General features: G+C 42.8%; 1 protein-coding gene across 1 annotated transcript in view; it reads right to left on the bottom strand.

Annotated features, from left to right (window-relative positions):
• srbd1 (S1 RNA binding domain 1) overlaps positions 1–19,704 on the bottom strand; it is a 62,743-nt gene extending 43,039 nt beyond the window's left edge. The window contains exons 1-11 of the mRNA XM_023804389.2: positions 19,563–19,704; positions 19,361–19,437; positions 18,552–18,625; positions 18,081–18,348; positions 16,869–17,114; positions 16,129–16,295; positions 11,958–12,075; positions 11,566–11,704; positions 10,846–10,942; positions 10,589–10,730; positions 3,788–3,891 (exon numbers count right to left, since the gene is read on the bottom strand). Coding sequence (XP_023660157.1) covers positions 3,788–3,891; positions 10,589–10,730; positions 10,846–10,942; positions 11,566–11,704; positions 11,958–12,075; positions 16,129–16,295; positions 16,869–17,114; positions 18,081–18,348; positions 18,552–18,625 — 1,355 coding nt within the window. The 5' untranslated portion in view covers positions 19,361–19,437; positions 19,563–19,704. The remainder of the gene's footprint in view (positions 1–3,787; positions 3,892–10,588; positions 10,731–10,845; positions 10,943–11,565; positions 11,705–11,957; positions 12,076–16,128; positions 16,296–16,868; positions 17,115–18,080; positions 18,349–18,551; positions 18,626–19,360; positions 19,438–19,562) is intronic.
• Positions 19,705–22,703: the final 2,999 nt, after the last annotated feature.

Below are 22,703 nucleotides of genomic sequence, written 5' to 3'. Positions count from 1 at the left end.
GCATTGTGTATAAAAGATTCCTCTTCCGCAGAATGAAATTCAGTTTCTGAATTATAAGGTGATTGTTATTATAGGTTGAAAACTGGAGTTCGAAAGTACAGAGCAGACGCAGGAGCGAGGAAGGAAGGGGGAGGAAAAGGAGGAGAGGTCGAATGCAGGCATCACTGCCGACCGGCGTCGCTGACCGAAAGCGAGCCGTTCATTAGATAAAACACATGCTTTCATTATAGGTGCAATACCAGTAACTGATTCCTGATTCAGAGAAGAGAGAAAGTCATACAAGTAAAATGTTTTTGTATAAAAATAATGGACGACAAAAGAAACAGAAGAGAAATAGCAGATCGGTTTGGTAACAGCATAATTTAGGTCCGTTACTACGATTATGTAAAATTTCTCACACAAAAAAAAGGCACATTAAATATACACGGTATGTATTTGCCAAAGTGTTTGCACCATTGTGACGTCTTTTGGAGTCTACCATTTAGGAAAAAACAAACAATCAAGACTATAACAGACTACATTCTGTACTGATTAAGCGAGGACCCAGTGATGGCCCAGCTTCCCAGTCAGGGAGTCCCCTAGCTCTGTGGTATGATCCAACCCCCACCCCAGGATCCGGGGCGGGGGGGTTAATAATGTATATAGGCTGGATCAATGTTTCCTTATAACAAACAGGAAACTGATCTCCTGAAGCAGTAATTAAAATCACTTCGTACTGTTTTTGTTTGCTGTATAATTTATGACTTCCAGACTCTTATATTTATGTTACGAATCAAGCATATATTATGATTTAGTTTTATATACACACACAAACATCAGTTACCCATCCACCCACCTTCCAGCTCCTCCAGAGGCACACCCAGGCAATCTCAGGCCAGCAGAGAGGGATTATCTCTCCAGTGAGTCCTGGGTCTGTCCCGGGGTCTCCTCCTGGTTGGACATGGCTGAAGCACCTCCCCAGGAAGGTGTCCAGGAGGCATCCTAGAAAGATGCCCAATCCACCTCAGCTCCTTCCAATGTGGAGGAGCAGTGGTTCAACTTTGAGTCCCACCCAAATATCCTGTCACTTGTATTTCATTCTTTCTGTCACAACCCAGAGCTTGTTACCATAGGTGAGGGTAGAACTGTAGATCAGCCATAAATCAAAAGCTTCACCTTTCGACAAGGCTCTTCATCACACTTCAACGTGCACCTAATTGGTGACACTGCCCTGATCTGCCCCTTATTTAGTCAATAATAAAGCAGTGGTTCTCAACTCCACTCCTGGGGCCCACTGTTATTAGCTGATTGAGAGTTCAACCCGTACCCACAGCAGCTCTACATGGATCAGGTTCACCACCCCTGCAGTGACCCATCCCCAATCTGGAGGGGGCAGTCCACTGTTTTCCCAGTGATAACCATGGCCTCAGATTTGGAGGTGCTAATCCTCATCCTGGCTACTTCCCCAGTGCATACTGGAAATCACAGCTTGATTAAGCTAACAGGACCACATCATCTGGGGAAAAAAAAAGACAGCGATGTAATCCTGAGGTCACTGCACTGGACACTCTCCAACCATTGGCTGGCTGCAGTCGCCTGGTTGTTTGCCAGAATCTCTTCAAGGATAATAAAAAGTAATTTTCCATGGCTTCACTAAACTTCTCCAGCACCTACATTCTTGTTTCCGTAACTACCAAAGCTGCATTCTGTTTAGGCTGCTGGTAAATGTCAGTAGCCTTCGTAGTCTCACAAGCTAACGCTGTTGTCCACCACTGGGTTGGACACTCCGCAGCAACAGACACCAACAACCATATGACCACAGCTCTGCACAGCCACCTCAGCAATGAATGGAACAAGGCCCACAATATCACCAGCCAACCTTGGCTCTCTATGCATTGGGGTCTATCAGGCGGTCTGGCATTTCTCATGTTATCCGATCCAACACTACTACGTGGTGATCAGCTCAACTCCTCTCTTCACCTGAATATCCAAGGCATACTGTCTCAAATCTGATGATATGACAACAAAATCAATCATCGAGCTGCGGCCAAGGGTGTTCTGGTGCTGAGTACACTTATGAACATCCTTATGCTCAAACATGGCCTTCATTAACATGGGAGTCCAATAACTGGGCCGTTTGGGTTGAGTTCGGATGGGTCATTCCTCCCAATCACACCGGGTTTCTCTCCAGGTCATTACCTACCTGAGCATTCAAGTCCCCCAGCAGAACAATGGAGTACCCATAGGGAGTGCCTTGTAAAAGCCCACCCAGAGTTTCCAAGTCCAGACAGTCTGTTCGGTACATAAGCACAGATAACAGTCAGAGCTCATATTCCAACTCAAAGTCAAAGAGAAGCAAAAATCTCGCTAGAGTGGGTGAACTCCAAGTTATAAGTGATGAACCAGGCGGCTATAAGTAGACCCACACCTGCCCTATGCCTCTCAGCCAGGGCAAATCCAGTGTGAAATCCAGTGTCCAACCCCTCTCAAGGAGTTTGGTTCCAGTGCCTGTGCTGTGCACTGAGGTGAGCCTGCCTATATGTAGATGGTATTTTTCGACCTGCTACACCAGCTCAAGCCCGTTTCCCACTTGAGGTCAGATTCTATGTCCCTACAGCCAATTTTGGTAGCTGGGGATCAGTCCACCTAGGCCTCTGCCTTCAAGTGCTGCCCAATCATCAATGCACCAGACCCTTATGGCTCCCCCTGCAGGTGGGGGGGTCGTCTGTTTCAGGTTAGGCTCCTGAGTGCTTGTTTTCATTCTCCATAAGAGTTGATTGAATTGCCCTTAGTCTCACCTAGGACCTATATGTCATGAAAGATACTACCAGGGACAACTTCCCCTGATAACATGGCTCCTGGGATCACTGGGACTCACAAACCCCTCCACCATGGTAAGGTGGAGATTCATGGAGGAGACACACACACACACACACACACACACACACACACACACACACACACACTTTTTCCAAATGCACACAGTTAATGTGGAAGGATTTCTTTTATGTGTATAGAAATGCAAGAATCAATAACTACAAGCATTACTAAAGACCTATTTGACACTTCATTATACTATCAGATTTCAGGGTCGACAGCACCTGTGCAGTTCCGGGAAAGATTATAAAACTAAATTTACTAACAGACCTGTTTCATGCCTTTGAAGGCAAACAGAAAGCAGGGATTTCAGAATCAGAAACAGATCTGGAATAAAAAGCCTTTTTCCAAATTACCAAAAACTTATGCTGATTACAATAAATAAACCCCCCCAACACCACCTGGCAAAATAAAATGACCTCATAAAGAGAGAAACGGACTAAATTAGCAAAGCGCATTTCGTTAAATCATGGGGTTTATGCCTTTTGGACAAGTGGAGTCAGGTTTCGGGTTACTGTGCCGAGTGTGGGAAACGGCTGTAAATGCAGCTTCTCATAACGACGACAATAAAATGGAAGACTCTCCCCGCTAGTAAGCCCAGCTGGGCCACTGGTTCCGCATTTGGAGCGGCTTGCAGGAAAGACGCATGCGATGCCGTTCTCCTGTGATGCAATTGGGATGTTTGCGTCGCAGCAGGCCAACACGATGGGAATGGAAACAGGTGTGTGCTTGTGTGTGTGTGTGGGGGGGGGGGCTTACTAGTGTGGCAAACCCTGCTGTGATGGCCTGTCAAGGATGGTACCATTTCACAAGTAGGGGGGGGGGGGGGAGGGAATGTGTGCATGTGTAGGATCCTGTAATCGTTCTGTTGTGTTGGCTGGTCAAGGGAGAGACTGACGGACAGTGTGAGCAGGAGGGGGAGGAGACTAACCTGACATTAACACACCATCTACAGAACTCGCTCTTCACCCTGTCGGGGATGTTGACCTTCACTGTCAGAATCTTCAGATTCTCCCCTCGGTTAATGGCCAGAACCTGCAAGGCAAACGTAACCCGCTGAGACAGATGGTGGCAGCCGAGGTGAGGACCTCCATCCCACGCCAACCCTGCCACCCTCACTGAAACCTCCAGTGGATGCTGGCCCGCCCCGCAGCGAGCAGACATTTTGCGCTCTCTCGCTCTTGCTTCAAGGAAGAGCGACATGCTGTTAAGTGAATAGTTTTAAGTGTCTGACCTTTTCTGGAGGAACCTTTTGCAGAGAAAAGTAAAAGATGATTGTGAGAGGGGGGGGCATGAGGCATCAATCTGAACTTAAAGCAGAAAAACAGAGCTGACAGACGGCGCAGCCCCCATGCAAGAATTTGACTCAAATCATGGCAGTAAGTATTATATTAAAGATGACGTATTCTTACAGTGGTACATCTTCAGAGTTCCTATCGACATGGATAGACTCAGTGGATTTTAAAGAAACACATTAGAACACAACAAACACACTTTCTTCCATTAATCTGCCATGAAACCAGCAGGAACCAACGTACTTAACCATTCATTCTAGTCAAAATACAGCAGCAGAAATTGAAAAAACAAAAAGACGGAATGGGGCACAGAGCAGCAGAGCATAGATGTCACCCTGACACCAGGGGTGGGGAGTTTCCCCTCGTTAAGGTGAGGCACAGGAGATACCTCTGGCCACTTTTGGCTGACACTCTGTCACAGTAACACGCCAGCAGGTAACCATCTGGCAGACAGATGGCGACAGAAACCATGAGGGACAGTTCATAGGGGCCAGGTCGCCCATTAGCCAGGAACAATCAATTTTAATTACTTCCTGACATGACACCAAGGTGCGTCACTGAGTTAATCAGCTTGGGGCTACACACCAACGCCCAGGCGGACCCGACAGTCACCGGGTTATAAAACGTCCCAAGTCCCATGCAGGGAGCATCATCGACATGAGCCCTACAAGCATCGCTTGGGACGAGCGTGACCTGCCTGCACAAAGCAATGCAACTAAAAGGAAACATTGTTAAAACGGTAAAAATCAACAACTGGTATCTGTTACGTGACATGAGGTCATAATGAGGAAATATGCCAAAAGCATTTTAAATGCAGAAATTAAACAAGAAAACTACGAGAATCATTGCACAATAATGGCACAATAAAACAAAACATTTAAAGGGAAAAAATAAGCCAAGATACTTATCTAAATCACATGCTTTTAATATTAGTTCTGAATAAGTAATTATCACGCAAAAGTTTGTTTAAATTTTATTCTGCACTATTTAAATACTTTACAAATCCATTAAGCAACAAAATCATCTCAATGAGCCAATGCTCATTTTACATACTGATGGTGATTATTAAGACTGAGAAACTAATGCGACATGATGCGCGATTTTAAAATGCATTCAACTAATAAGAAACGTTAAATTGAAGTGTTGCAGTGTTACTAATACAGTGGAGATTTTTTTTTACCTAACTTTGTAGTGAAAAGGATTAAGTTGGGTCAGTTTTGCTTCTCAGCTAAAAACTTTAAAAAATCCTGAAAATAAAAATATGCCTCAGTGTTTTTCCATTTATACTGGAGAAAACAAGACCCCTTATCAGGTCTAATTCAAGGACGCAGTTCACAGTTTTTTTTATATAGAAGATACATGGAGGGTAATAATGATAATGAGGGTAATAGTGATTTAAACGAGGAAATCCCCGCTCTGAGTGTAACGAATGTGACATGCTCTCTGCCAGACGAGAACCACACCCGACAAGCCACAGCGTGAATTCGCTCTGGATAAATTTACAGTAAAAAGAAAATATGTCTTCATCAGCTCATCAATTAAGGAATTAATCTATCAAGAGGAAGAGGAGCCGCCCCCTTTACAGCGAGGAGTTCCTGAGGACGTACTGAGGAGTTCCTGAGGACGTACTGAGGAGGTGATGAGGAGGTGATGAGGATGTGCTGAGGAGGCACTTAAGTGGCACGTTACGGATAAACATAAAGACCCTGAGCTTTTTCTTTTTGTCTCTGGCAGATTACCATCTAATTGACATTTGTATATTTATTACAGAAATATAAGGAAATCAAATTAACAGCGTTGCTATTTACTGAAATTTATTTACTCTAAAAATACAGTATAGGTGTTTCAAACGCTTTTCAAATTACAGTACTGCACAAATTACTGAACCGTGTATAATTCAAATACACTATAATACAGTACTGAACATAAAATACACCTAATTGTGGTTTTGCTGCTGCATCTCATTGACTCATTTTTGGCAGCTTCTCATAAGCTTTCATGAGTCAATCTTTGTCACTGAGAGAAAATGACTTTCTTTTTCCCGTCGTGTTTTCTGTGCACGCAGCATTAGCCTCAGGTAGCTAGCCAGAAAAAGACTGGTTACTGCATGGCAAAGCAGGCAAGTAAAAAAAAAAAAAAAGAATTACCATAATATTATTTTTTTCCATATGTTATGGATAAAAAGACATAAAATGAACACTGTCAGCAGACTACTTGATTACTATAAGCAAATCATTTAAACAGTGTTTGTACTTTTTTTTATAAGCAGATGATCACTGTAACTGATCACTATAAGCAGTTTCCATTGTATTTAGATGTAAGAATCGTAAAGAGACAAGGAAGAAGGAAGAAAGAAGAAAAAAGGGAAGAAAACTCTAAACAGCATCTAATGAGAAGACGTAAATAAACAAAGTTGGTTTTCAATACAGTGATTTAAAAATGACTGGAGCTGAATAAAAGTAGAGGAATCCACAGAAAAATAAATTCACATTTCATGTCTCCCCTTCCAAGTTCCTCTTACGGTCTTGTGAAAGAAAAACTCATTTTGAGAAGTAACTGAGTTAAAGCTGACCATGAGCGACTAATCAAAACGGGAAACACTGAAGCGAAGGACCTCAGTGTGTATCGTCTGAGACATTGAAGCTGCCGACATAACAGGTAATCACTCAATCAGGGCTGCAGGTCACCTGAAACCAGGCCTGTCACTGCACATCCGTCACCCGGGACAGATGCAGATCGGGGGCTGTGTGTGTGTGTGTACATAAAATAAGCTCAGCCCTCATTGTTGAGCCCATCTGCAGCATGCACTCAGAGGGACCGGACCAGGTGCCGTAAAAGGCTGGATCTCCAGTTCTCAGACACTGCAGACAGGAGCTTGAAAATGACTAGGAGTCACCTGGGGATGTGTCACTGGCATATCAGCTACTCATTATTTATTATAGTAAATAACTAGGGATAGGCCAATCCACATTTTCTCATTTCCGAACTGATTCTGATACTGCCAATACTGATACAAAAGCTCTTAACTTTAATATAATAAATATTTATAATATATAAATACTTATACTTGGCCCTGTGGTGGACTGGCGACCTGCCCAGGGAGTACCCCGCCTCTCGCCCAAAAGATGCTGGGATTGGCTCCAACTTCCCCGCGACCCAGATGGAGTAAGCGGTATAGATAATGGATGGATGGAAATACTTATACTTTATGTATTATTGATATTTTTTTAAGTAGTAAGTACAAATGGAAAAAATGTATGCTAAAAAATCTTTAATTAGGCAACTAGAAACATACATAACGTTCTGTTCTACCTCATTTGTGCATCTTGTTTCAAGCGAATGCTTAAATTGCCCCGCAATGTCTCTCCCACTGGCAACAGCGTCACTCACACTTTGTTGCGATATCAGCCCCCCGTGTTTCACAAGCTGCAGCGAGTGTGCAAAACAGCCCAAGCCAGCGACTCCCATAATCATCCATTGCTTTTTCATTACTCGCGTTGTCTTGCATAATTGCGTGTGCTTTGTTTAATGGGATTTCCCACTAAACGCTACTTACGCCTTTCAAAACTTTGTTTTTTCAAAGATTGTAAATTGCTGTGTTACTAGTTGTTGTTAAAAGTGTATCATTCTTCCAGATCGTTACCCTCTTATCTGATGTTACCCGGTGTTCTTGATTGGCTGGGAGCTGAGAGGGAGCAAAAATGTGGGCTGTCTGGGGGTCCGCTAAGAAAACACTTACCTAGACAAGACACCCTCAGAAAGCTGCACCACACACACACACACACACACACACACACACACAACCCCAGGCATCTCAATAGCCTATTTCTTATTTCTATTCAAGTTTTTCGAGAATTTACGTAAGTGGTGCTTAATGTCAAACACCTTACCTACGGGAGGGGCAGCTGCGGACCCCCAAGCTCAGCACCCCACAGCACTGCCCCCACCCTACATCTGCCCTTTACACACCGGCTGGAATGACGTGCTACATTAAATGTGCGTGTTCCTGGGCGCCCACACGCCTTCTGTCAAAACACATCGGGTGCTCAGCCTCCGTGGAAACCAAAGGTCCGCTTTCGCTCCGGTCTGACAGCGAGCGGGTGCCGGCAAGTAAAATGAAAGTTAACACTTAGTGACAAACCTCATGACGGGAACCGCCGAGCGCGTGTGTCGGACTCTGCTCACCGCAAGCCCCAGCAACGCCTGTCAGCATGGGGCACTGCCTGTCAATCTCCGCTGCTAATCCAATCACGGAGCGGCGGGGACATGCCACATATGTTAAAGGGAAGTGTCGGGGGTGTCGGGGGGGCACGGCCCCGGAGAATGTGCTGGCTTGTCGTTGGGCGCTTTTGACAAACTCACAGTGACATGTGCCCCTACACAAGCTGTGAGTAACAAAATTGGGGGGGGGCAGAGGGCAGCAGGGTGCGGGTACCAGCCCCCGGCATGGGGCGCTGTCCACTGCTGGGCCACAAATATCAGCACCTGACTGAATGGCTTAAAGGGCAGCAGACGGGGACGTGGGTGTCGAGCCCCCCACTGAGCGACTGTGTGTCTCCGTCTGTGTGTAAGTCAGCTTCCTAGTCCGCTAAGCATATTAACAGAATGCCTGCAAAACCTGCAGACCCCTAACTTCCATGCTGTAAAAACACGGCTAGCAAGCAAGGCATTACCATCAAGGTCGTCCTTATGCAGAGTACAGAATCACAGAGATTGGGGCTGATAGTTTCACGCTGAAAGGGTGGACAGGGCTAATTTTCCCAGATGAGTTATGCTGCCAAGGCAGGGAACACTCTTCAAACAGATGAGCTTCAGCACTTGTTGAGTACTCATTAAAAACAAGAGTCAATAACCCAATATGCAGGATACCAGTTAAGGATCTAATACAAGTCTTGAGGGAGCAACCGAAAGTTTCAGTTAAATGTCTACCTCAGAAAATACATAAAAACATACATGTTCTCTGGACTAAAACGTCAACAAGCACAGAAGGAAAACAGTTTCCTCACTTATCCTAAATAGCCTGGTTGTTCCACGGCACCAGTAATATGAAAAGCATGTTGTGCTAACAGCCTTGTTGAGCAGGGTTGGGCAACATTCAGTTTTCCAAACTCCTCAATTTGTCTATTTATAATCTTGCGATAATATCGTTTACATTACTGAAAATAAAAAGCGTCACTCATTTAAAAAATTCCAGAATTTGGCCACAAGGAGGCATTTAGCTGCTGTCACTCTAAACCACAAGCAGGGAGGGTTGAGGACAAGCTAGAAAGCCGTCACTTAAGTATCATGCGACTTTTCTGTGTTAGCCGTAATAACCAATAAGAAGAAGAAGAAGAAGAAGAACTAAGTGTGGTAATACAAGTCCGAAAATAAGGGCTTAACAAAAGGTAATCTGCTGTCGTATGGCTGCTTCCACTTCTATTATTCTGGTACTAATGTGCAATGGCAGTTGTCGCAAAGTACTTGTGAGTTGGGACCTCAAAGTGACGGTTAAGTGTCTTTGAATAAATGCACCATAAGTCTCGTGATTGCGTTTCTGCATTCTTTCCATCTTGAACACTCACATCTGCATTTTATGCATTTCGCTAACGCTAAGACAATGGTTGGTTGTATGTGGGTCTGACTGGACTGTCCACCTGAAATATCTGTCCCTGATCCTGACGGTAGATTAGCCTTGCTGATCTTTACAAATTTGCATGGATGATGAACTCTCGGGTGAAAGTATAGATTTGTGGTGTCACCATCTTTTGTTGTGATGTGTTTTTGGCAAATGCGACAAGTGACTTAGTTCAAATTTACCAGCTCGCCTTTCTCATTCGGATTAAAATAATAATAATAATTTTTAAAAAACTGTCAAACAAGTGCAGTAAGCCATTTTCTTCATGATCAGGTCAGCCATCTTTGTTTTTTCTCAGAGCGCATATCATTGTTGCAAAGATAAAGTGATACTGTTGGTGAAGGCTGTCAAGTGTCGTGATAACATCGACATATCGCTCAAGCCAACTGTTGACTCTGCTCCGAGTCTGTCCACCTTACGGTGGCCACCTAATCCACGACAGGGGTGTCACTATGAGCTACTTCAGGTTTTACAAACTGCTTTACAATTGAATGGGTCATGTGCTTGGCTAATTAGTTCAATTCTTCTTGTGCTTTGACTGGTTTGCTTCTTTGATTGAAAAACTCATCCACTAATTAACATTAGTGACACATGCCTGACCAATCAGCACACAGCAAGAACTCAATGCTAAAGTGAAATCCAGGTCTTTTTAACTGAAATGGTAGTTTGCAAACCCTGTCCTAGCTCATAGTGTCCCCACTGACATGGATAAGGTGGCCACCCTAATCCACCTGGAATCGGACAGGAAAGGAAGCGGAGAGGACTGAGGGGTGGGGTTTCTGACAGGAAGCCTGAACGGGTCACTTCCTGTCCAGCTAACCTGATGGTGCTGCAGCCGCTGCACGTTAGACGTGAAGTCGCAGTACAGGTGGAACTTGTCGACGTCCTTGGGTTTCTCCCCTTTGTCCTTCAGGGCTGTCTTGGACAGAGAGGACTGAAGCGTCACCGGGTTCCGGTCACACCTGCCAGACATGCTGTTTTAACGGACCTGGAGAGTTTCACCATTTCAGAGATGGCAAGCAAGGTGACTACAGGGGCAGCTGAGGGGTTACGGGGGTCGGAGGAGGCGGTTCTCACAGGGATCGCACGTAGGCCAGCGTGTCCTTATCTTTGGCCATCATGTCGGCCAGAATCTGCCCCACGCCTGCAGCCACCTCGTTCAGGGAAGACAGCCCTGAAGGGCAGAACATGTAGGTCATTCCTCACTGTACACCAAGAGCTGCGGCTGGTAAACCTCCTCTATAACACACCATTTCCGTGTTACTATAGGCTAACCCACTCAGCTACAAACTAGTGACTCTCACTCACTAATTTCTTACTGATGCAACAAATACCTTTCTTAATACTTCACCAGCATCATATTATTGTGGATGATTTTTGGTCACATCATAAGAAAGTGAACACTAAGACAAATAAATCCATTATAATTCTCTCCCCTTTGTTAAAAAAAAATAACAGAGCTTCATGATTGTGTAATATCATCATGGATGGCTCAGAAATTGTCATACATTTCAGGAGCGATGTTTTGTGACATTTCAGACACAAAATCATATAAAGTCACTAACATCTGGAAGCGTAAGTTGAGAGTTACAAATCAGAGGTGCTCTTCTGCCCTCTAGTGTTCACTTTGTATAACTGCATCAACAAAATTTAAAATGTCCTGAAACATCCAAGCAGCTTCACTTATGACGTTCGGATTAAGCGCGTTTGAGCTCTTTGGCATACGCAAAAAGTATGTGAGAGGGAGGATTCCCTAGAGCCAGCAAGGGACGCTCTTGAGGCAGTTTGCACGGGTACCTTCAACTTGTGGCTGGACCCAGGTCTGCAGATTTAGGGTCTGGGGAGCTTGAAGCAGAGCCAGGGCAGCCGGCTCCAGGCCCAGCTGCTTGGCCCGCCTGGCCTTTGACAGTTTGCTGCCCTTCTTGTAGGGGGCATACTGAAGGCACCAGAAAAAAGAATCATCTTATTACATGTAAATTTTATACTGAGGCCCTTTATAAAGGTTTAAAAATCACATTTAGCTTCCAAATGTTCAATAAGACATGGACATTTAATACAAACAGATGTCCTCAGATCAGAAATTCGTTACCAATGGATGCCAATAGATCATGGCCATTGGTGGATAAGGTCTGATGTGTGTCAGATGCGCGGAGCTTGACGAGCATCAATGGCGCTAGCAGGGCCCTCACCACATGGTCCAGCTCTTCGGCACCCGTACAGTTCTTCAAAGCTTCCTCCAACTCAGCAGTCAGCACCCCCTCCTTCTTCAGCGTTTGGCAAATCGACTGGCTCCTCTTGGACACCGAGCTGCATACGGACCGGCATATTCAAGGGAATGGCACCACATTCCGATCTCGCAAAGGGTCACGCATCGAATCATCAGCAGGTGGCGCTAGCGCATGATCACCTGCCTCTTAACCCCACATGCTGAAATGCACCTTAATCAGCACAAAAGCACCAGTTAATCAAGAAGTCCCTCTTTAAGCATTAAACTAAAGCAAACCAATTCTGACAATCACTAGTGGAATCAGTAAATTATTTAGGGAAACTTTAAAAAAATAAAAATAAAAATGGAACAAAACTAAACTGAACTGAACAGCTAATAACCTTTAAAAACGCTACAAATATTCCTTTTGTTTGAAAGGTTTTAAACCTTGCATATATCACGCTTATGTCACGTCAGGACAATTATAATGGCATGCGTAAATAATGTCTTTTAGCAAAAACTTGTACAATAAATTAACACAGATTGTTACCTTATACTTCACTTGTTTCACTTTAGACATTTGGCATACCAGACAAAACAATGAACCTCTTCGTTTAAATTTTTACAAATGTTGAGTATCAGTGGTTATGATTAAATAATATCATCTGGTATTAAGAATACAAGAGACACGATGCAACAACGAATAATAATGCATTACAGACTGAATCCTTTGCCCTTGAACAGCCTGCCTTAGGTATAACTTAGTACTGAGAGAGCTTTTTAACACATACATTTGTACTGGGTTAATGCGGTATAAAAATGCACGTCACCGCCAGATTATAAACAAGTATTTTAATGCAATGCCGTGTGCAAAAAAGAGGGCAAAATGCCATGTCGAGATGCATTTTCTGTCATTTTCAGTCCCAAAAGCCTTCCATACTCACAACCTGTGCGGACACGTAATGATCAAGATACTGTTAGAAAGAAATGGGGTTACACTATGAATACTGATTAGAAGAAAATGTAGTTCTCAAAAATCCCATGACTTTTCCAAAACATTCTGATATTTTTTATTTTCCATAACATTTCCTGTTCCCAGGTCTGGAAAACATGACTTCTTAATACCATGATTTTTCCAGGATTTTCATGACCATATGTACCCTCTTAAAGGCCTTTACTGCCATCCAGTGTTCATTCTGTGAAATGCTCCAAGCTCTGTTTAAGATCATGTATCAAAACACGAGTTCCCACCGAAGTTTCAAGCTCCTGGGCCGTCTCGACCGAGAACTTTTGTAGTTCCTGGCCACTTTTGTGTATCACTTTCCCACCATACAACAGGAACTGTGAACTTTATGCTAAAAAGCATGGGAGCTCGTAGACTAAAATGCACACGTAATTTATTGTGCTGGTAATTCATTAAAAGATTGATCTGCTGGCCAGATTTGTTTTCCACAGAATAAGAAAACGATGCTAAGCTATTCCGCTAATAAGTGCTGGCAACATTAGACAATATTATTGACTGCATTTTCCAGTGCAAAAATATGGAGACGCAAGCAAAATGGTATTCATTAATGCATTTTATGTAACGGAGATACAAAAATCATTCCGTCTGCTCAGTTTCTGCTCCACTACTTCAATTTCTTATCCTTGCACTGCTACATAAATTACAAATTAGCACTGGTAATTGTAGCCTTGAAGACAGTAGAACTTATGCTCAACTGCTTTTTATTGATTTTAGCTTGATTTTAACACTCTTAAGCCATATTTTCAAATTCAACCAGTTGGATGTCAGCTCTTCAATTATCAAGTGGTATCATTCATTTTTAACAAACAGAACTCAGCGGTTAAAGTTCACAATAGTCTATTCAAGGTAAAAACTATCAGTACGGGCACACCACAGGGCTGCGTTAGGTCACCTGTCATCTTTACTCTGTACACCAATCAGTACTCATCTAGGCACTCAAACTACTGTGTTGTTATACTTTTAAATACTGGTTCTGTAAAATCAATAAAAAATTATTCTGCTATGCTAAGCCTATTCTATAGGCATGATGATACAAACATCTATCATTCAGAAGTAAGGGAAGTTGTTGATTGGTGTGAGGCAAACAACCTTGTTCTAAATGTAAAAAAAAAAAAACTGAGGATTTCATATTTGACCCTAAGGAAGTGGGCGATCATACGTAATCAACCAATCACTCAAGTTTCACATTCAGTCCCTTAAGTACAGTAGAACACCTCTTAACTCTACCAACTCGGACAACTATCAGGTCTGTCAAATTTTATTCAACTTACAGACCGAGTTCGACGTGCGAAAGATGTGTTCCTGTGTTCAGTGTGAATTTTTTTGTGCTTTATACAAATATTTGTAGTACATTTAGTGATACAGTAATCATGGACCCTAAGACACTGAGCACTGATAGCAGCAAACTAAAGAATAAAGTAGTGAGAGTAACTGTAGAACTTAAAATGAACATTATACCAAGACTTGAAGGTGGTGCACGTGTCTGCTCTCGCTTTGGAGTATGAGACAGTCATTTATTCCATGTTTATCGCTTTTGAACGTGTGATTTTTTTGTGCGTATTAGTTTTTATATTAATTGTTAATGCTTTTTATCATTAGTTAGGTAGGCAGATAAGTTAAAAAAATCAGTTGGGTGTCTGGAATGAATTAAGAAATAATGTAAATGAATTTAAGGGGAAATTCGACTTGGAACTCGACCAAAAAGTTAGTGCTCCAGGGTACCACTGTATCTTGCCATCTATATTGATAGCACTTTGACCTGGAATGTTCATGTTGACTGGGTATGTTCTCGTCTCCTTCAGAGAATGTATTTCTTACGCAGATTATATCTGTATGGAGTTGAACAAAAAAAAATGTTTCTGTTTTATCTTAGAGAGTGAAATTAGGTATAGAATGACTACATGGTTTGGAATCTTCCTGCTACATTGAAATCAAAGTTAATGCGTCTGGTACAGCCTGCTATGAAGATCAGTAGTCAGAAGAATCCATATAATCGGCAGTCTATTTTTGATCAATGTGTACTCAAACGGATAGACAGGATCCTCTATAATCAATGTGTACTCAAACGGATAAACAGGATCCTCTATAATCAATGTGTACTCAAACGGATAGACAGGATCCTCAATAATCAATGTGTACTCAAATGGATAGACAGGATCCTCAATAATCAATGTGTACTCAAACGGATAGACAGGATCCTCTATAATCAATGTGTACTCAAATGGATAGACAGGATCCTCAATAATCAATGTGTACTCAAACGGATAGACAGGATCCTCTATAATCAATGTGTACTCAAACGGATAGACAGGATCCTCTATAATCAATGTGTACTCAAACGGATAGACAGGATCCTCTATAATCAATGTGTACTCAAATGGATAGACAGGATCCTCAATAATCAATGTGTACTCAAACGGATAGACAGGATCCTCTATAATCAATGTGTACTCAAACGGATAGACAGGATCCTCTATAATCAATGTGTACTCAAACGGGTAGAGAGGATTCTCAGTAATCCATCCCATATTCTGTGTTCCCAATATGAGTTGCTACGGTTAGGCAGAAGGTATAGTGTGAACCATTTTAAGGACTCTTTTGTTTCTATCTATCAGTATTTGGAGCAATAGTCTTAAATAACAAAAAGAATAAATGGGTATTTATTTATTTGTTTGTTTGTTTTTACTCCTTTGTCTGTCATCTTTTGTATGAGGGAGTGGTGGGTCTACTTGTGTTTTGGTGGGTCCAGCTTTGCAGAGTCCAAGTCAAATTTCCATATGGGGACAATAATGTATGTAAGTATGCATGCATGCATCCATCCACTTGTCCTATTCAGGGTTGTATGTGTCAAGGCTACCAGTGCAAGGCAGGGAACAACCCAGAACGGGGCACTAACCCATCACAGGGCGCACTCACACACCAGTCACTCACACATGAATACTTATGCACGTGTGTGAGTGAATCGGGTGATTTGAACCATGATCCCAGAGGTTTGCGGCAACAGAGCTAACCGCTGCACCCCCGAGCCACCCCTGGTACCTTACAAAACCTGTAAAATACAGAGATGTTAAAGGAGCAGTATTTAAAAATGACTCTGTGTCACTGTCCTACTCCCTCAGTCTGCCCTCACCAGAGGTCCTCGAGGGCGAGCTGGACCTCCCGCACGGCATCTGCATCCATGTGGTTGATGAGCTCTTTTCGGTAGCGCACTATAAAGGGAATGGTGTTCTCTTCCTGGAACAGCTGGACAAGATTGGTACAAACCCAGCCCTCCAATTGCGTCTTCGCCGAGAGCACCTGTACAGAGACCCAAGGGCAACGTCAACCCGTGGCTGCCTGTGTGAGGACAGGCACATTCAAACACTACGTGGATCAACAAGCTTTTTTCCCCCTTTGTGCTCGTTTACATTTAGGGTGGTGTGACAGTAGAAGGACACATTAAGATTTAACATTAAAGTGAGACAAACGCAACATTAAATGCCTTCTTTTAAATTCAGATGCTTTACCGTGATTCAACTTAAGATATTTCGACTTTATGATGACGCGATAGTGATCCACAATCACACAGTCATCAGACCAAACTTTCACAGTTTCAAACTTTTTCTGGGGCTAGCAATTTGCTATACGATACTTTCTACTGATGTCGGGCGAAGGTAGCATCCACGCAGCCACGTAAACATCTCAAACAATGTTTAACAACATATCGTATGGTTATTTATTTATTATATCATATTCGGCTTACGATATTTTCAGCTTACGATGGGTTCATCGCAACATAACCCCATTGTAAGCTGAAGAGCATCTGTACTTGTATCTTTTAGGAGACACAGTGGATCACACATTCGGGAAAAAACCTTTTCGGCACTGTACCTCAACTAGATTCCAGTTCATCTGCAGGTCACTCTTTAGGCCTTGAGTGGGTTTTGCCCGTCTCACAGACACCCCCTGTGGGGCCGCACTGGTCTTCAGCTTCTTGGGGGAAGGCTCCTCAAAGGTGAAATCATCCTCGGGCTCTTCCTTCTTAACAGGCAGGGGTTGCTGGCTGGATGACGGCCAGATGCTCTCCGCTCCATCCGTATCATTGGGGGTCTTGTCAGGCACAGCAAATGACAGCCTCTGAGACCAAGACAAGAGTGGTCATCATGCTGAGAAATATTATAAAACAGGACTGGCATCAAGACCGTAGGTAAGTATACAAGTACAGTAAAACCTCTGATTGCGAGCATAATTCGTCCCGGAAACGTGCTCATAACCCAAAGCACTTGTATATCAAAGCAAATTTTTCCATAAGAAATAATGGAAACTCAGATGATTCGTTCCACAACCCAAAAATATTCATTAAAAAAATTACTAATACAAAATATAAAGTAAAAATACATAAGACAAATTAACCTGCACATTACCTTTGAAAATAATCGTGGATGGTGTGAGGGAGACGAGAGAGAGGAGAAGAGGAGGGTTATTTTGTAGGACGACTTTCACTGTAACTAACGGAATCACTGCTATCTGTTGGCTCACTGGAATCTTTTTCTTTTTGTGCGACTTTAACAAGGAACCCATCCAATGACAGCTGCTTTTGCCTCCTTTTCGATTTCGTGGAAATGTGGACATTACATTGTCGTTAAACAGATTCATCACTCGCACTGCTACAGCCTTATTCAGATGGTGCTTTTCTACTAAATTTTGACTATATGAGTGAGGCACGCTGACTAAGGCCAAGCTTTGGAAAGAATTACCCACAATCCCACAGCGAGAGAGAGAGAGAGAAGAACCGTCGGCTCAGTTGTGATCACGTGACGCTCGGCAGACAAAGCTTATACGTAATACTCATATTACAAGACCACAAGGCTTTGCAGAAAGTACGGTAGATCGGGAAAATGACCGGAGGAGGACTTCACTCTCTCCAGGGTATATAAACCCAGAATAATCAAAGACCAGCGAGACACTCATCTGCGCTCTACCAAGTATCAAGTGATTTGGTATTTGCTGCCACTGTTTAATTGATATTTTCTCCACGTTCCTCTGAAATTTGGGCCACACTCCACAGGTGTACATGTAAACCATACAGTGGGCTGCTCTCACCTCCTCTTTCACCGTCTTCCTTGTCCCAGATGAGCCCTCCCACACGCTGCTCCCCTCAGCTGGACCAGCTGCTGCTGTCTTCTTAGCTCTGGGGGCTCTAGTCCTCTTAGCCGCTGGTTTTCCGGAGGCCTCTGGCTTTGGATCCCGTGGTTTGGTCATCTTCTTGACGGGGGGATTGTTTACCTTTGGCTCCGCTTTGCTCTGCCTTTTGGGGGCCTTCGGCTCTGGGAGCCACTCCTCCTCTTCCTCACTCACATCACCTTGGGATCTAAAGAACCGAAACCACAACCACACCCACACCCACACCAATACTCAAGTGGGCGGGAGACACGACTTTCAGAGTGAGGGTACAGAGGAAACACACAGGTGCTGTATGAAGCACTCAGAAGATGGATGGAAGAAACATTCTAAAATTAGTTAAATAAAGCTAACTCATATTTCAAATGTTACGAAAGAGAAAGTCATTCTCACATGTCCTCAAAGGAATCTTCCACAGCTGTCTTTTTTGCCGTACAGACTCGCGTGGGTCGAGTTCTCCGGATCATCTGAGTACCAGGAGACCATCCATCCACGCATCAACACTTAGCATCAATCCACGGTGACATTCAAAATGAAAATGTCATCTAGAACTGTGCTGCATTTAAGGTCACCTATATTCGCCGTAACTTTTTCATTAACACACTCCAGATTGTTACGGCTGTATTTTCAGCCCCGCTTCAAATGTACTTGTTGTAAATCAAACAACCGATTGTTTTCCTTGACTGAAGGACTTATTAAAATGACCGTACACAGCATTAACGCCCACACCGCTATCAATCAAATGTCAGGCACTTTAGTTAAATGCTGGCTATTCCACGCCTCCCAGACATTACTTTGCAAATTGCTAGCAATTGCATTAGAATTGGTAGTATTAGTAGTACCAGTATTTGCAATGTCGATATACAGGGATGCACATAACTGGTACACAAGTACGGATTCATCTTTAAAAGTGATACGTAGGGCAACAACGTAAATGCGTACTTATTTTATGAGCATCTGCACTGATATGACAAGAAATTATCTGGTACTTTAACCTTTATGTGCTAATTCGTACTTCATTTGCGGTATAAATGTTACAATCCACGGTAATTTCTTGTCATATCAGCGCTAATGCACATAAATTACGTATTCATTTGCGCCGTTTCAACGATCGATTGCCGCACGTATCGCTTTTAATTGTGAATGCGTACTTACGTACCCGTTATGTGCATCCCTGTTCTGTACATCACTGCGTTACTTACGACTTGTGGCGGCGACCGTCACCGTTTTTCAAATTTGCCGCGTTAGCCCAGGTGGACAAAGAGCTCAAGGCAGCTACCTAAAATAACACATGTCGAGTGATCACAAAGCGCGACACTGTATAACTCCGTTAATATAACACCTTAACTACCATCACACTGCTTTTTTGTTTGACAATGTGTCGTCATAATCATCACCATGTACCTATGGAGCCATGACGGTAAAAACCAGGAGACGCGCCATTTGAGCCGTATGAGGGGCGTCAACTTCCGCAAACAGGGACTCCAGGACTGGGCTACCACCGGTCACACAAATGCAAAAAAAAACCCTGTTTAAATAGATGGAATCTAACGTTGTTTACTGATTCGGGTTGAATTGTCCTTACATATTCAACGTAGATTTTAAATAACTTTAATGTTACTGTAAGCGGAAACGCGCCCTGCCGTTGAACCCGCCGAGGTGGTACGTTCCATTTCGCGGCGCTAACTTAAAGTGATATATCCAATTCCGGCAGCATCTTTCGGAATACGGGTTATATCATGCTCTCAGAACCGTATGCTATTATACTAATTCATTATTTTACTTACCATCCCGTCTCGTTTTGAGACAGTTTAAGCTGTAAACAAATTATCGGGGGTTATACAAGCTTTTCAAATTCAAAAGTTGTTCTTGCAAGCAGACCTGTCCTCCGTGAAGGCCGGTTCATGCCTAACCCAAACGAGGTTACTGATTTAACTTCTTAATTGTTAACAACACGCTGTTGTCAAAGCTAAAGTGCATTCAGACAAATACTTTGTAGGACAGGTGATAAAGTGTACAGAATACACTTTTTAAGGAAGTGATGTTGTGACCGTAAGGTTTCGCACTGTTTCCATTTCATTCATAGGTTTTTAGCCATTATTGTCAAAAACAGGACCTACATTACCCAAAATGAGTATGACCATTTGCAAACGAAGGACAATGTGATCTTTTAGGATTGTGGACACCACGATCACCCATAAGTTACATATTTAATGTAAATTCTTTTCCTAACAGTATGTGTGTAATTTCAGTGATTCATTCGTTACAGTGAAAGTAACATACTTATTAATTATTTGTACTTAAAAAAGTTGGATTTCAGCAATAATGAAATAAATATGTTACAATGCACAGTACAGATAACGTCACTTTTTGGCAAGGACCATTTGCGGTCATGCATGTGTGGCATTTAATTCGTAATTGTTTTAAAATAATAGCACTATCCACATGATGGCGCTGTACAATAAATTCAATGAAATCACCATTATTCGCTTCAGAAGTTCTTCAGCGAGTAAAGTGACACAATACGTTAAAGACCTTCAAATACATTTTAGACATACATTTTTTACAGAGAATGCTTGAAATGTATGTCTTTCGTTCCTCCATCCGTTTTCGTTTGCATGCACACGCATTACATTTTTTTTTATTTTATCTATTCTTCACGGGCAAACAACATTTCACAGCACTGTCCGTGTTTTACGGTTACTAGACCGTGAATGTCTAGTATGTAGAGTTGTGTGGTTGTGTGAGTGTATTTCCACATTCTCCCCTTGTCACGCGGGTTTCTCCGCAGTAGACACTCCGTTAGGCTAATTGAAGTCTTTAAGTTGCTGATGGTGTTTTGGATTATGTGTGGGTGTGTGCCCTGCGATGGACTGGTATCTTGTCCCGGGTGCACCCTAAGGTTGTGCCCCATGCTGTCTAAGATGTTTTCCAGGCCCCACTGTGAACCTGACTCCTACAGGCGGTTGGAAAATGAATGGATTGATGGAGTTCCTGTTAAAGTCATCCGCCAGGATTCATTTATTGCAATATTTTGAAGGTACGTTTAAGAAAATCATTGTTAAATAAAACCACAAAAACCTCAATAATGTAAAATGAAATTTTAATTATTCTACATTATCAAAGGACTGTTATAAATCAAGTGAATGGTCAAAGTATTTTACACATTTGAGTGAGTATTAATATTAAATACTGAAGTAAACATTTAAACCAAAAAGTATTAGGTATGACTGCATTCATAAAAGTTATCATTTCTAACGAACCAATGGAACCCAGTTCACTTTAGGGGTGATTTTTTTTCTTCCAAAAATAAAGTTTACCGAACCCCGGTGTTAAACATTGGTTTTAAAAGCATGTTGTCAAATTTCCAAGAATATAAGTGCTTTCAGTCCACGGGAACTGCGTGTTCAGTAGACTGTTAATACTCAATAATTAATATAAATGCAAGATTGAGGTATATGCCACTGAACAAATACAGCTGCAGTACGAACAATAACACTAAACTATCAATGACAGTACAAAATGCAGTGATACTAAATGCCCTGTTTTGTTTTGATCACAATAAAATGAAAGCAGACCTACAACATTATGTGTGAAAACAGACCTACAACATTTTGCGACAAACGCAACACACTAGAGAGCCATCGCGCCACATCACATCTCTATGTCCATCCTGAGTCCTTGCGGGATGCGCTTCTGTCCTGACGGCCTTTTCTCGCCTGCACTGCTCTCCAGAATCGCGCTCCCCCATCTGGTACAGAGGAGACGAGCCGCGGCTCACAGAAACTGACGTGTTTTGCGCATTTCCTGCACTAGCCTTAGACAGAGTGGGAGAAAAAAAAAGAAGAAGGCTGTAGGAAAGCGAGAGCAGCAACAGTGAGAAAGCAGCTCGGGAGCTGCAGGAGCGGACGCGCCAGAAGAGAAGAACACGACGCTGGTTATTACTTCGTTTTTAAGAAATCCACAATCGGCGGGGAGAAGAAGCGTCCCGATGCGCCGCGGACAAGCTGGAATCGCTCGCTGCTCCAGCTACTACAGGAGAACGAGCAGTTTAGAAGCCGAGGGCTGCTGAGAAGACGTCGCTTTGGCTTATTGCTCATAAAGAAAGCTGGGTGGTGTTTTGCTGCATGATAGTATTTTCTTTGGGGGGTGCTTACCTTAATCAGTAATTTTAAATATTTCTTCTAGTGGGTGGAAACAATCTGATTACCTAATTACCAAATGTATGTTTTCGTCGCGAAAACAAGGCGGCCAAAAAACAAAAACAGACCTATTTACTCTCACAGGACCATTTTGGAAAGGCTGTTTTACATCCGATTTCTATGAGTGAAACAGCGTAATACGGGACTGCTATTTTTCCGTTATATGCAAAGAGAGGAATCGTACATATTCACTGGGTGTCGCAAGAGCTGAACTAAAAGCCCCTTTCGTTAGTTTTGTAGAGGAAACTAAATGTTATATTAGGCATTTACGCAGCTGTGATCATTTGCAGCAGAAACCGTCCAAGTTTCAATTAAATATAATTTATATCGTACCATAACCATC

Source organism: Paramormyrops kingsleyae, chromosome 3, assembly GCF_048594095.1.
Source record: "Paramormyrops kingsleyae isolate MSU_618 chromosome 3, PKINGS_0.4, whole genome shotgun sequence".
In the NCBI taxonomy this organism is placed as follows: Eukaryota; Metazoa; Chordata; class Actinopteri; order Osteoglossiformes; family Mormyridae; genus Paramormyrops; species Paramormyrops kingsleyae.
This window is presented reverse-complemented; position numbering and strand designations above follow the sequence as displayed.